Source organism: Microtus pennsylvanicus, chromosome 13, assembly GCF_037038515.1.
Source record: "Microtus pennsylvanicus isolate mMicPen1 chromosome 13, mMicPen1.hap1, whole genome shotgun sequence".
In the NCBI taxonomy this organism is placed as follows: Eukaryota; Metazoa; Chordata; class Mammalia; order Rodentia; family Cricetidae; genus Microtus; species Microtus pennsylvanicus.
The window spans coordinates 43,303,509-43,318,172 of record NC_134591.1 but is presented as its reverse complement, the minus strand read 5'-3'; the positions used below and the strand labels follow the sequence as shown (position 1 = coordinate 43,318,172).

The window sequence follows — 14,664 nt, the reverse complement described above, 5'->3', positions numbered from 1 at the left end:
AAGGGAAGAGAAATTGAGGAAGACACCCAATGCTAACCTCTGGTCTCACATATGGTGCTCACGGGAGCGTGTACAATCAACTGTTAGTGATATCAACAACAGCATTCCTACCCTTCATCAGCTTATTCGTCATTATTCTCAGATCTATCCGTGCTGATGCTTACAGATCTCACTCTAAGACTACAGAGATCCTGCTTGCCTCAAAGAAAAGAGTGAAAAGCAACAGAGAAAGATTCCCAATGTCAACTGAGTCTTCACACACATCCAGAGTGTCCCACGTGAGGACACGCACGAGGGCAAAGGACAACGTTTGTGAGTTGGTTCCTTCCTTCCACCACTGGCTTTTCAATATCAAAATAAGGACACCAGCCTTGCACAGCAAGCACTTTTACCCATGAGCCATCTTGCCAGCCTGGTTTGGATTTACTCCCTTAGGAAACACACCTCTGGGCAGCTGTGAGGACATTTCCAGAAAACATTAACTGCAGGAGAAGAGCTGCCCTCAGAACGGGAAGCCCAGCATAGGAGTCCAAGGAAAGAACAGCGCTGCCTTCTTGCCTCATCTCCCCTCAAAGACAAAAGGCCATGGTGTGCAGTCCTTTCCTCAGGAGCCCTGGGTGAGCCTCTGTGTTTTCCTCAGATAGCAAAGCAGTCAGGGGTTACACCCATTCCTTAGCCCATCCCTGCTTTAGACTCTCAATGGAGAGCCACTGTCTCGCCCCTCACCTCCCCCCCTACACACACACCCTGGTAGCTGAGAAGGAACTCAGTACGTGAGTAACAAAGCCAGACCTGGACTGGTTACTTTTCTACTGTTGTGCTAAAACACCATTACCAAGGCAACTCACAGAAGGCTCAAGCAGGCTTATGGTCCATCGCCATCACAGCGGTCAAGCGTGGCACCAGGCAAGCCAAACAGCTGCGAGCTCGCAGGCTGAACCACAAGCAGTAAACAGAAAGAGCGAACTGGAGATGGCACATGGCTTTTGAAATCGTAAGGCCTGCCTGAGTGACAAACTTCCTCCAGCAAGGCCACGCCTCCTAATCCCACCCAAACAGTGCCACAAACTGGGGACCAAATATCCAAATGCCTGAGACCACAAAAACCTACTGCACACTCACCCCACCCTACCAAACCCTCCATGGAGGAGAATCAACAGAACTTGGAAAGGCCCACCTGCCTCAAGCCTACACCAACGTCACCTGAAGACATAAAGGACGATTAACGCAGCTGCAGCACTCACAAAAGATGAAATTCTTCTCCCCCAAAACTCTCTGCAAACATTGTTACTAAACCTCACAGAGTCAATAAGACATTGTACACCCCACTAGCAGTGCAATTCTCTAACCTTCCAGGCAACCCCCACGTTTACTGGAACTTAGCAGGATGCGGGAGGGAAGCGAGGGCATCGTACATACCGTAGAGATCTGGGTTGCTGCGGACATACAGCCTCACAAAGTTCTTCCCAGGAACCGGCAGTAGAGACCCTTTTATTCTGTCAAAGACCTGCAAGGTAACACAGCAGTAATTCTGCTGAAGGTTCATTTTCCTTAGGATTTAATCTATGCAACTAAGCAACTAAGCTCATCATTTCAGCTTTTCTCACAGCGTTTTTATGTGCAGTGAGCCTTTGTGTTTAGGAAGGCCACTTCCAGTACAGCGGCTCTCACATGATGGCTGCTCTATCTCAGAATGGAAAATAAAGAGTGCCCGATAGAACATCCCCATTGTCTCAGTGTGTGGGTGCACCCCTCGCGGTCCTGAGTTCCTTGCTCGTGCTCCATCTCCTTCTGCTCCTGATTTGGACCTTGAGATTTCTGTCCCGTGCTCCTCTGTCTCTGTCTCCTTTCATCGCCTGATGAAGGTTAATATTCATGAGGATGCCTATGTGTTTGTCTTTGGGTTCACCTTCTTACTTAGCTTCTCTAGGAACATGCATTATAAGCCCAATGTCCTTTATTTATGGCTAGAAACCAAATATGAGTGAGTACATCCCATGTTCCTCTTTTTGGGTCTGGCTTACCTCACTCAGGATAGTGTTTTCTATTTCAATCGCAGTGGGTTCTTGATCCTACTGCACGTACTGGCTTTGGGGGAGCCTAGGCAGTTTGGATGCTCACCTTAGGAGACCTGGATAGAGGTGGGCGGTCCTTGGGCTTCCTACAGGTCAGGGAACCCTGATTGCTCTTCGAGCAGATGAGGGAGGGTGACTTGATCGGGGGAGGGGGAGGGAAATGGGAGGCGGTTGCGGGGAGGAGGCAGAAATCCTTAATAAATAAATAAATTTAAAAAAAAAAGAAAAGAAAAGAAAGAGTGAAGCCAGTTCACAAACCTGGTAAGTGTCCACATCAAAGAATGTCTGATAGTATTCAAATGTCCAAAAGGGAGAGCTTTTCTTATGGCCAGCAAGCAACTGTCAGAGGGGAAGGGAAACATGGTTAACTCCAAGTAGACTTCCCAATTTATTTTTCTTTTAATTATTTACACATATATTTATATATATTTGTAATTCATATAAATGCATATATTTTATACATTGTTTGCATATATGTCTGCACATCAAAAGAGGGCATTGGATCCCATGTGACTTAGGGTTTCTATTGCTGTGAAGAGACACCATAACCATGGCAACTCTTTTTTTAAAAAATAAGATTTATTTATTTAATATGTATACAGTATTCTGCCTGCATGTATGCTTGCAGGCCAGAAGAGGGCACCAGATCTCATTACAGACAGTTATGTGGTTGCTGAGGATTGAACTCAGGACCTCTGGAAGAGCAGTGCTCTTAACCACTGAGCTATCTCTCCAGCCCCCATGGCAACCCTTATAAAGGAAAGCATTTTAATTGGAATGGCTTACAGTTTCAAAGATTTAGTTCATTATCATCATGGCAGGACACGGTGGTGCACAGACAGATATCGTGCTGGAGAAGAAGCTAAGAGCTCTGGCTGCATCCTGAGCTGCAGGCAACAGGAAGTAAACTGTCTCCCTGGGTGTGGCTTGAGCATATGAGACCCCAAAGCCCGCCTCCACAGTGACACATTTCCTCCAAGGCCACACTTTCTAACAGTGCCATTCTTTGTCAGCATGCTCTTAATTAAATAAATACTGTCTTCCTCAAGCAGAGGTAATTATTCCTGCCCAAACACTTGACACTCCAGGAAGAAAGAGGCATTCTGATAATTGAAAGAATTGGACATTAGTCACCTAGGAAGTCTTTCTGTAAATGAGAACAAAGGATAACGGTTATTCTCTTTCCTTTTGGCTTCAGTTTCTTCTTTTTGTTTTTGTTTGCTTGGTTTTTTTTTTAAGACAGAGTCTTGCTATGTAGCCCAGGCTGGCCTTAGATTTAGATTCTCCTGCCTATACCTCCCTAATGGCTAGGAGCGCTGGGGTTGCAATATGCCCATCATACCCATCCATGAAATTATTAATTACTTATGTCATTTAATATTTTATAATTTGATAAAAAAGTAACCTCTTAATAAATAATGTGGCCAGGAATGGTGGTATGTGCCTGTAATTCTGAAACAAAGAAGTCAGAGGCAGGAGGATGAGAAGTTTTTGAGGCCAGCTTCAGTACACAATGGGTTCAAAAGCAGCATGAGTTACAAGAGACACTGTCTCAAAACAAAAGTTTTTTATATTTATTCATTTCTTTTGTGCAGGAAGGGTGCATGGAGGTCAGAGGACAACTCTGTGGAGTTGCTTCTCTCCTTTCTTTCCACCTTTGCATGGGTTAGAGATCACACTCAGGCTACCTGGTTTGTGCAGGAGGCACCTGACCCATGGAGCCATCCTGGCAGTCCTGAAGCAAAAAAAAAAAAAATGGATTTTAGAAAAACAATGAGGCAGGTGCATCTCTGAGTCTGAGGTCATCCTGGTCTACAGAGCAAGTTCTAGAACAGCCAGGACTACACAGAGAAACCCTGTCACAAAAAAAACCAAAATAATAATAATAGTAATAATAATAATGAAAGCCTAATTAATTAAAAGGTGACAATGTGAACACCTTAAGTTTCCTCTCAGAGGCCTGAATTATCTGGACTATGGCTCCACTTCTGACCCAGCTCTGTGTTACGATGGCCCCAAAGTGAAAAAAATTAAGCCAAATTAAAATTCTGTCCAACAGGGTACAGAGACACATGCCTATACTACCATCACTCTGGAGGACTGCCGAAAATTCAGAGCTAACCTGGTCTGCACAATGAGTTCCAAACTAATCAGGGCCACATAGCAAGGGCCTGTCTCAAAAAACCAAACCAAACCAATTCTATCCAATACATCCTTTTTTTTTAAATATTTATTTATTATGTATACAATATTCTGTCTGTGTGTCTGCCTGCACGCCAGAAGAGGGCATCAGATCTCATTTCAGATGGTTGTGAGCCACCATGTGGTTGCTGGGAATTGAACTCAGGACCTTTGGAAGAGCAGGCAATGCTCTTCACCACTGAGCCATCTCTCCAGTCCCTATCCAATACATCCTTGCACCAAAAACTTTACAGGCTTAAAGGAAGCAGCTATCTAGTTTCTTTTTATAGCTCAAGGTGTCCCCTGTGCCCATAAAAACTACAAAATTTAAAACCAGAGCCCACTACTCCCCTTCAAGACTGGAGGCACTGACCCCAGTGCTCCACAACCAAAGCTTGGAAGCACTGCCAAGAAAGACAGAAGGATTTTTTTTTTTTTTGAAAAGTCAATGTTTAGTGCTTGGCCCCTATAGTCAGACAACACCCTGAGGATGTGGGGCTCCCTCTAAAGGGGTCTGCAGCCCCAGCAAGTCACCAGTCCTCTTGGTCAGCAGCTGTCTGAGGCTGGTCTCTAACCAGGAGCCATTCTGCAAAGAGGAGGGTCACTGAAAAGGGAATACCCATGCTTCCAAGGAACGACATGGCCATGAGACTCTGGTATGTCCCAGCAGAAGAGCCAACACACAACAAAGGTTAACAGAGCCAACGGGCTTCTCACAGGCTCTAAACAACCCTAAGGGACCTCAACTAACCTTAACATTAGAGGAAAAAGGATATTTTGGGCCACCTTCTCAGGCTTAAACACAGGAAAGCACAGTAGAAGATGGAAAACGTAATAAGATTTTAAATCAGTGAGAAGAAAAAGCAAATCTAATAGAGACTGATCGCTGGCCACGGTGGCCCACACTTAATCCCAGCATTCAGGAGGCAGAGGTAGGTGGACCTCCGAGTTCCAGGCCAGCCAGAACTACATAGACCCTGTCTCAAAAAAGGAAAATAAAATGAAATAAGACAATGGGAGAGTTATGTCAGCTGTTTATTTTAGGATCTGCTCAAAAAGAACACCAATGTCTAGTGTTGAGTGAGAAAAGTTGATGGATTCCAACAATCTCTAGTCACTTCCTTGTAACTTTACCTACACCCATGAAAAGCTTGGATCCAATTCTACTGGCTCTTCTACAAATGGACTTCGAGTTCTTCTTACCAAGTTACCACTGTGGTTTTGTTTTGTTTTGGTTGTTGTTTTTTTTTAAGACAGAGTTTCCCTGGGTAACAACTCTGGCTGTTCTGGAACTCGCTTTGAGGACTAGGTTGGCCTCAAACTCACAGAGATCCACCTATCTCTGCCTCCTGAGTGCTGAGATTAAGGACATGTACCACCATGCCCAGCTGCAATTATGTTATTTTGATAAATATTTTTTCAGCTGGATAAGCTAACTTTCTGTTGTCTCCTTTGAATGCCTATATTTGAATTATCTGGAATTAGTAACTACAAAGGTCTTTAGGTCTACAGAGGGTCCTGATGTCAGGGCTTGGGTCCATAATAGAAGCTATTCCTTCATGCTGTGCTCTTTGATGGTTGATGGTCACAGGTCACACAAAAGCATAAATATCTTCATTTAGCCTTCTGCCCAGCTGAATTCTTTTCTGTGCTCTACCCTAGGACTAAATATTTGGTTCTTTTTTTTAACTTTTTAGATTTTTTAAAAAATTTTAGTCTTGTTTATGAATATCTGTGTGTTTACCACATTCACGCAGGTACTCACAAACACCAGGAGAAGGTGTTGGATCTCCCAGAGTTGCAGGTATAGGTAGATTGGGGTCCCCTAATAGGGGTGCTGGGAATCAAATGCTAGTCCTTTAGCAGAGCAGCAAGTGCTCTGAGCCACCTCTCTCTAGAGTACTCGGTTCTCTTTAGGTACTCAGTCACATACCCAAAGGCCACTTGGTTGAAAACTGTCCTGTTCTTCCAACTTGGTTTCTACCCCCTGAGGCTGGCCCTCGCATGGCTATGATTTTGTTAGTAACCCATCTTCTGTCCTGGCCTCTGTAAACACTCTGGAAACCTCTAAGAAGAGCGTGAGGCAGGGAACTGCAAGCAGTCTGCAAGAAGGCAAATAAAAACAAGAACAGGAAGCTGTGGGCAAACTGGTTCAGACCAGTCACCACACCTGTGCCACTCATTCTGACCAAGGACAGGACTGTCCCTAGACTTTCCTACTTTTGTCTTTGAGATAGTCTCACTCTGTAGCCCTCACTAAGCTGGCCTTGAACTCTCAATCCTCCTGCCTCATCCTCTAGAGCACCTTGATGTCAGGTACACACAACCATGCAGGCTTCCCCGAGCTTCATTACACGCTGAAGTAAAACAGCAGCATTTTAAGAGCCCCGCCAGCAGGAGCTATAACGCACACACAATCACGTGCTGAGCCACAAGCACGGCTGCATATCTACACGGAGTTTCTGTCCTTTCTCAGAGAACACACGACAGTTAAAATCTTCCCTCCAAATGAGATGTAAGCCCTTGCTCCTGGCCACTCTCCCAGTGGGGCAGCCCGCGGCCCACTTCTCCAACCCCAGTTCTCCGCAGTCTCCTGGATGTCTTTCCATTGACGGACTCACATTCCAGTCACTGCAGGGCTAGTCAGTGTCTGGTGTCCATCCTACTTGTGACAAAGGACCCACGAGGCTGGTGGTGGTGCCCAAAAGCTGCACGGTGAAGCCAACGCTACATACTGAGCAAGTGTCCCTCTCAAGAGTTGTGGGCATAATTCAATGTGTAGAATACTTCATGAAGAACTACTATTCCCCTCACACACTCCAACTGTGCCCATGGTCACAAAGACCCACTCGACGTAAACACCAGAGAGACATGGACCGAGGCCTCCATGTCTCTCTGCAGCCTTTGCTCTCTCCTTCACCTACACCACTTCACAAGTCCTGCCGAGTCCACTCCCACTGCTGCTGGTCAAGACTATTTTGCTTGGTTCTCTCAAGTCTTCTGTACTCTAGTCTGTCTCCCTCCAACGTCTATTTAAGGGCACCAATTCTAAATTATCTTTAAACTCATCCAGATAGATTGTTTGGATCGTCCACTGGCTCCTGATGATTTTCAGAATGTATGAGAACAAACTAGGTCCTGGCCTGTCTGCAGCTTCACCTCCAGCCTTTGTGACCCTTCGCTCCAACGCAGAAGACGAGGCTGTTCCAGCCCTCACCATGCTCTTTCACACCTCTGCGTCTTACTAAGACTGTTCCCTTTGCATCCATCCCCCTTGCCATCTTTCCTCTTCCAGTAGGTTTAGCCAGGTGCCTCTGACCCCAGGAAGTCTTCCTTAACCTCCCCTCTGCTCCCCTGACCCACACCCCACACACAAGTGCTTCCCACAGGTGATGGCCTGTTTACCTGTCTGTTTCCCCCACAAAGTGATGTCACAGGTCACACACCTTTGGGTCACCACCGCCTGGCACTGTACCAGGCACACAAAAAGTAACGAGTAAATGCATGGATGCTAAGCTCTGAGAAAGGTAAAAGGAACAAAACTGAACGGTAAGTTCAAACCTCAGTCTCATCGGAATCATTGTTTCCCAGCAGCTCATCGTCCTCTTCCCTTCCGGAGCCTCCTCGGGGTCTGGGGTGGGGTTTGGAAGTCTCATCGGTGTCCTCGATGTTTATTGTGGTAGCATCTGGATTTGCTGCTAGCAAAGTGGCTCCATCGCCAAATTCTGAAACCAAGCAAAGCACAGAGGCCTGAAGACCGTTTCATACTCACAGCCCTAGTGCTCGGGGTGAAGCTCAGGGTAGAACGCACGTCCAGCATGCCTAGGGACCCGGCTTCCGGCCCTCATGCTTCTTTATCATCTCTGTTCTGCTACGGACCTGCTCTACGACAAGCAGAAGAGGCTTTGAAAACAAGCTCAGCACTAGGGAGGTTGAAGCTGGAGGGTTTCATTCGAGATCCACCTGAGCACACAACATGGTGAAGAAGGGAAATGGGGAGCATTATCTAAAGTCTTTAGTAGTGTACCGGATCCATCTGAACATCTCTGATTTAAGTAAGTCCTATATAATCACCATAGAAACCATGAGGACCAAGAACAAAGTGGAAACAATAGAATAGAAATCACTCAGCTTATAGCTGGGTATGAGTGCACACCTTTAATCCCAGTACTTGGCGGGGGAGGAGGGGACAGAGGCAGGCAGATCTCTGTGAGCTCAAGGCCAGCCAGAGCTACACAGTGAGTTCCTGCCATGATGACCCACAGACCCTCTGGAGTGTGAGCTGTGTATTCCTGCCACAATAACCCACAGACGCTCCTCTGAGCTAGGTACTTTCGTCAACCTCAGCCCCTTAAGCAAGGCTGGGATGGTGAGACTTCTGACAGTAATGCTTTCTGTCTGCCTCTACATTCTGACTTATCAGAAGTTCCTTTGCTTCCATCTTTTCCTAGTACAATGACTTCTGGAAGGCTCCTGAACTCCACCCTATCATCTCAGAACAGCCTTCCATGCTATCCTCAGTACCACATGCTCTTTCCTGAAGCCAGAGTCCTTAGTATCCATTTTTTATAGCTTCATCTTCAGCATTGCTGGCCTCCTCTCAAATCACCTCAGGCTAACAACCTCCACTGCCCAGTCTATGAGCTGGAACACAGGCCAACTTTTAGCCCTCTAAAGAGAGAAAAAAAAACTTAAACAACCTTCCTCCATCCCCAGAGGCTTTGCAAACATCATTCACAACACCTGCACTTCCTCGCACTGTACTTCTAGGTAGCATGGCCAACAAAGGGCTCTTCAGTGGAGCGAGAGCTGAAGAAAGCGAGGAGGAGCAGAGTGAACTCTCTGGAAGATGACTTCCAACAGAAAACAGCACAACGGCCCTTAGCTGGGACTCTATGAGGTCACAAGCTCGGTGTGGCAAGGGAAGAGAGGAGAAGGACATGGGCTAAGAAAGCATAATGAAAAGATCAGAGGCAGCGAGTGGAGGCTGGTTTTCCAAGCTTCCGCTTCCGATGAGATGGGAAACAAGGAGCCCGAGAAGGCAGGGCTGTAATTTAGGCACACAATGACAAAGACGACCATGTACCTTGAACCTGATGGGATGAAAAGGGGGTGAGAAACAGCCGGAATAGCTGGACACTTGATTTACTTTTATTTATGTTTGTGTGTGTGTTTGGGTGAGTGTATGCCACCTGTGTGTGGGTGTCTCTGGAGGACAAAACGGTGCATCAGATCCCCCGGAATTGGATTTGCAGGCAGTTGAGAGCCACTTGATGTGGATGAGTGCTGGGAACCCAACTCAGGTCCTCTGAAAGAGCAGCAAGTGCTCTTATGGGTGTCAAATACAAGGTAGAGAATTACGGTTGTGACAGTGTTTGGCAAACATCAAGTCTTCCTCAGACAGTGGAGAGTCTGTGATGTCACCCTGCCTGGGTTCAAGTCCTGGCTGTCTGGTTTATTAACTGTATGACTCTCAGGCAGAGAGCTGGATTTTTCTTTGCCTCAGTTACCTTACCAAAAAAACCAAAAAGACAGATTACTTTATAAACTCGAAATAAGAAGGATTACATAAGTTGTCACTCGCGAATATTTACAACAGCATCTGTACAGCGAGTGGTTAGAAAACACAAGGCAACCGCTATGCCCAGGTCATGATGCCTGCTGCCAATCAGAAGAATTCTGTGAGGAAAATGAACAGCTGGGACGGTCAAACTAGAAAAACCTGGGTGTGGCCAACAGCTTCTTACCACGATGTTTGAAATAAAATCCTTTAATGTATGTGTCAATAATAAAACCCACTGCCGTGGCTGCGGAAGCCATGACCGCAGGACAAAGGTGGGCACCCACTGCCATACCTTCAAACTGTAGGTCATCTGCGGCTGCCATTCAGCCAGAGGCTCTTTCCCACGGATGAGGAAGAGAATTTCCAGGGGTCTAAAACAAAGAAATACAGAAGCTTAGGAAAACGGAACGATCTACAGAAAGAAATCACAGTAAAAGGAACCTCTATAGCCAGCTGCAGCGGCTGGCACAAACCTTTACCCCAGCACTCGGAGATAGAGGCAGGCAGAGTTCTATGAGCTTAAGTCCAGCCTGCTCTACACAGTGAGTGCCTGACTTAAAAATTAAAACTGTATGCACACTTCGTGTGGTGATGGGAATCAGTTCTCTCCTTCCGCCATGTGAGTCTCCGAATGGGACTCTGACCGTGCTTGGGGACAATCTCCCCTGCCACAAAAGCCTTCCCTTGCTTATTTCAGGGGCTTCTGGGAGTTTATTTAAGGATTACGTCTAAACATCAGATATTATTGAAACTGTTATAAAGGAACTGAAGGCTAGAGTTGTAGCTCATTTGAAAGAGAGCTTGCCTAGCATGCTGGAAGTCCTGGGTTCAATACCCAGGACCTGCAAAATCTCGTGTATGCCTGTAATCCCAGCACCTAGCAGGTGGAGGAAAGTGAATCGGGAAGTTTAAGGTTACCAAAGCTACTTGGTGAGGCCTGTAAGGGTTACAAGAGGCCCCATATCAACCAAAAACAGACTGGCTGCAAGGGTTTAGGGACCAGGTGAAGCCTGGGGATGGAAGCAAGTAGAAGGGGAACTAGGATTTGGAAGTAGTGATGGGGAAGGCACTCCAAGGCAGCCAGTTTTAGATGCTGGGGTCAGACAGACCTGGGTTTGAGTCCCGATTCTGTTGCTTCTCTGCTGTGTGTGCGCTCCTCGAGGCCTCAGCTTCCTCATCTGTAAAATGGGTTCATGATGGTGTCTAGACCATGCAGTAAGATAGTGAGTGTAAGGTATAGTGCCTATAGGGTGCTTAGCATAGAGCCGGGCAATTTGTAGGCTTGAGTGCTGGCTGGCGACCCTGAAGCCAGGGACCCAGGGGATGTACAGGCCGGCTTGGGGAGAGGAATGCTGAGCAGTAAGTGGCCCGGGCAGGCAGGAGGTTTTCCCAACTGGCCCAGAAGCCCCGACGGCCTCACCTCGCAGGGAGAGGGTCCAGTTGTCCAGGGAATGTTGGGACCTGGGATGCTCAGCTCTAAGGGCCTTCCAGCGGGTTCCCGGAAGCCGGAGATCCGGGGGAGGGAAGGGGTTTTCTCCGCCTCCTCCGGGCAGAGCACCGCCCCCTCTCTTAAAGCCAGCGCAGCCCTGGAAGACTTCCGAGCTGCAAAGCTCTACCAGCCGGCCCCGCCCATCTGAAGGACTTAAAGAGACAGACACAAGTAGGGGAAATCTCAGGAGTTCGGGAGTGTTTTACTCACTATTTATACCTTTTTCTTATGCAAATATAAAATAGAGCAATGAAAAATAATCGAGAAAAGAAAAAAATAGATCACTAATTCCAGGTTTCTCTGGAAAATTTAACCAGCGAGAAAGGGTCCATTGCAGTCTGGCTTCTGAATAAAAGGAGTCCTCCTGATCACTTTGAGCTTGAGCGATGGCTACGGATGGTCTCCCTCAGCTGTGCCACCCAAGTGTGGCAAACAGAAGGACTCAGCAACATTGGAGTGGTCTGGCAAGCAACCTTTGGCCAGTCTCCTGCCTGGACCTGGTTACTGTCTATGAGCTGCTCCGGACTTCGGGGACCGCCTCCTCCTCATAGAGGAAGCTACCTTCTCCTCCTGTTGCTCTGTTAATGCCCTGGGCTTCCCTCTGCCCTAGCAATGCTCGCCTAAATTGCTACTGTTTGCTCATCTTTGCCAGCCCGTGAACACTTTGAGAACAGAGACTTGGAATGAGACCTGGAATGATTGATTCTATTCTCTGGGTTGCCAGTACCAGGCAAGGGCGGCAGCACACAGTTAACTGTTCACGGCTCTAACGCAGACTGAAAGGGTCTATATATAGTTCTCACTGTCTGGAGCAGTGTAAACGGCAGACGCTTGATTCACAACCCACACAAAGAGACCAGTGTCTTTGGCCTCACCACACAGGGTACTTCCCATTTGACTTCTAACATACTCTGCTTGTTAATTATTGTTGATAATGGTTTTTTAACTGGTGAGCAGTCAGATGTAATAACACATTAGTCATTATAATTCATATGAAGGGGCTTTTTTAAAAAAATAATAATAATAAAAGGTTTTTTGAAACAAGGCTTCTCTGTGTAGCCCTGGCTGCCCTGGAACTCACTCTGTAGACCAGGCTGGCCTCGAACTCACAGAGATCCACCTGCCTCTGCCTCCTGAGTGTGCGCACCACCACACCCCGCCACAAGAAAGGGTTGTTTTTGAACAGACATCCTGATCAGGCTTTGTCCAGGCAGAACCTCTAATTCTTGGAGCGATGCTGCAAGCTTGACCACCCTTCAAGCCCATCACTGAGGAAAGCCAGGGCAAAAACTCCAGCAGAGCTGTGGAGGAGTGCTGCTTACTGGCTTGCTTCACATGGTTTGCTCAGCCTGCCTTCTTATATATAGCACCCAATACCACTTCCCGGAGGGGGGGGAGGGGGGACAAAACCCATAGTGCGCTGGACCCACCCACATCAATCATTAATCAAGAACATGCCCCCACAGACTTGCCTACAGGCAATCTGATGGAGGGAACCCCTCATGTAAGGTTCCCTCTTCCAAGATGACCATAGCTTGTGTCAAGCTGACAAAATACCAGCCAGCACAGTGCTATGCACACTAGACAGTAGGCAGGAAACTGAGGTCAGTATCTCCTTCAATTCTCCGTGTCCCATGACCCTATCTGTGGTGGCTTCAGCAAGAGTCTTCTCGTCTATCTCTGGTGGGGAACCATGAGCAGTGTCCTAGGTGGGGACCTCACCCCCACAGTTTGAAGGACAATATCCCTCACCTGGCGCTGGGCCAGAACTGAGCATCAGGCATCCTCCATCATCTTTTATCTTATTCTTTTAAGACAGGGTTTGCCCCTGAACTAGGAGGAACTCATTGTTTTGGCTAGGATAGCTAGAAAAGCCTTAGCCTATCTCCACACAGCCCCTAAAGACTGGGGTTACAGACATGTGTAACCATAGCCAGCTTTTTTTTTTTTTTTTGACAGCGTTTCTCTGTGTAACAGCCCTGGCTGTACTGGAACTCACTTCTTAGATTCATAGATCAGGCTAGCCTTGAACTCATAGAGATCTGCCTGCCTCTGCCTCCTGGGTGCTGGGTTTAAAAGTGTGTGACACCAATGCTTACCCCGAAGACTGTCTTTTCTTAATGTCATTGGAAGCCTTGAGAAAGAAGGGTCAGCCAGCCAGCTGCCCTTCAAGGGGCACTGTGAACACTGCAGAGCCTCTGCGGAAGCTGTGAAGGAGACTTACTCTGCTTTTTTTGGTTTTTCGAGACAGGGTTTCTCTGTAGCTTTGGAGCCTGTTCTGGAACTAGCTCTTGTAGACCAGGCTGGCCTCAAACTCACAGATATCTGCCTGCCTCTGCCTCCCGAGAGCTGGGATTAAAGGCATGTGCCGCCACCACCCGGCTCTGCATTTTTTAAAGAAAAGCTGCCTGAAAAATCAGTTTATTGCTAGGATGGCCAAGCACCTAAGGGTACTGAATGCACAGTTTCTTAGACGCTTCCATCAGAGTCACAGTGTGGACAAGAGAAGGAGAAACCTGAGCACTGGATGTGGACGACCAGATGAGAAAGCCTGACACATCTGTCTAAGCTCTACTCCAAGTTCTCCTGGGTCTCCCAGAGAGGTAGAAGCAATTCATCCCATTGCCCAAGGAAGAAAGCTCCTCTTTTGTTCCATACTGCACATTGTAACAGAGTTCCAGGCAGTTTGTTACTGCCACAAATACCCAAGAAAAGCAATTTAAAAGGGAGAAGGTTTCTGTGAGCTCGTGGTTCCACAGGTTTCAGCCTAAGGTGATCTGGATCCATTCCTTTGAGTCTAAGATAAAGAAAAATATCATAGTGGCAGGAGCATGTGGCAGTGGCTGCGCATCCCATGGCATCCAGGAAGCACCGATGGACAGACAGGAAGAAGCAAGATGCTCTTGAGAGATGTGCCTCCAGTGGTCTGCTTCCTCCTACCTCTGAAACCTCCCTCCATCTCTCAATAGTGCCATGTGATTATGATCCATCCGCGCATGAATCTGCGGATAAAGCCAGAGACCTCATGAGCTAGTCACCTCCATAAAGCCCCATGAGCTGGCAACCAGCCGTTGACCTGCTAGCCTCTGCAGGGATTTCTGATTCAAAGCACGAGAAATAGTAATTTGTTCAGCATTGTTTCAGACCAAGGGATCAAGTTAATTGGAAAGAACTTTCAGCGGGGACATTAGACCTTGGATCTGCTTGGCACTCAGGCACAGAGACAGTCAGCCTTGCAGAATTGTGCCATCACTTGTTGAGGTTACGGCTAAAGCACAATTGAAGAAACTGAAGGGATGGCAACACTGTCCTCGTCACAAAGCACATGGCATTAAACGAATGGCTTCTCAATTATA

At 47.2% G+C, this 14,664-nt stretch overlaps 1 protein-coding gene across 4 annotated transcripts in view; it reads right to left on the bottom strand.

Moving 5' to 3' along the window:
* Positions 1–11,377, bottom strand: part of Yipf1 (Yip1 domain family member 1) — a 32,613-nt gene extending 21,236 nt beyond the window's left edge. Inside the window, exons 1-6 of one of the 4 annotated variants that reach the window (XM_075945298.1) lie at positions 11,240–11,343; positions 10,929–10,997; positions 10,112–10,190; positions 7,818–7,981; positions 2,334–2,414; positions 1,420–1,507 (exon numbers count right to left, since the gene is read on the bottom strand). In XM_075945298.1, coding sequence (XP_075801413.1) covers positions 1,420–1,507; positions 2,334–2,414; positions 7,818–7,981; positions 10,112–10,142 — 364 coding nt within the window. In that variant the 5' untranslated portion in view covers positions 10,143–10,190; positions 10,929–10,997; positions 11,240–11,343. The other 3 variants (XM_075945296.1, XM_075945299.1, XM_075945297.1) reach the window with 3 other exon arrangements.
* Between the last annotated feature and the right edge of the window lie 3,287 nt (positions 11,378–14,664).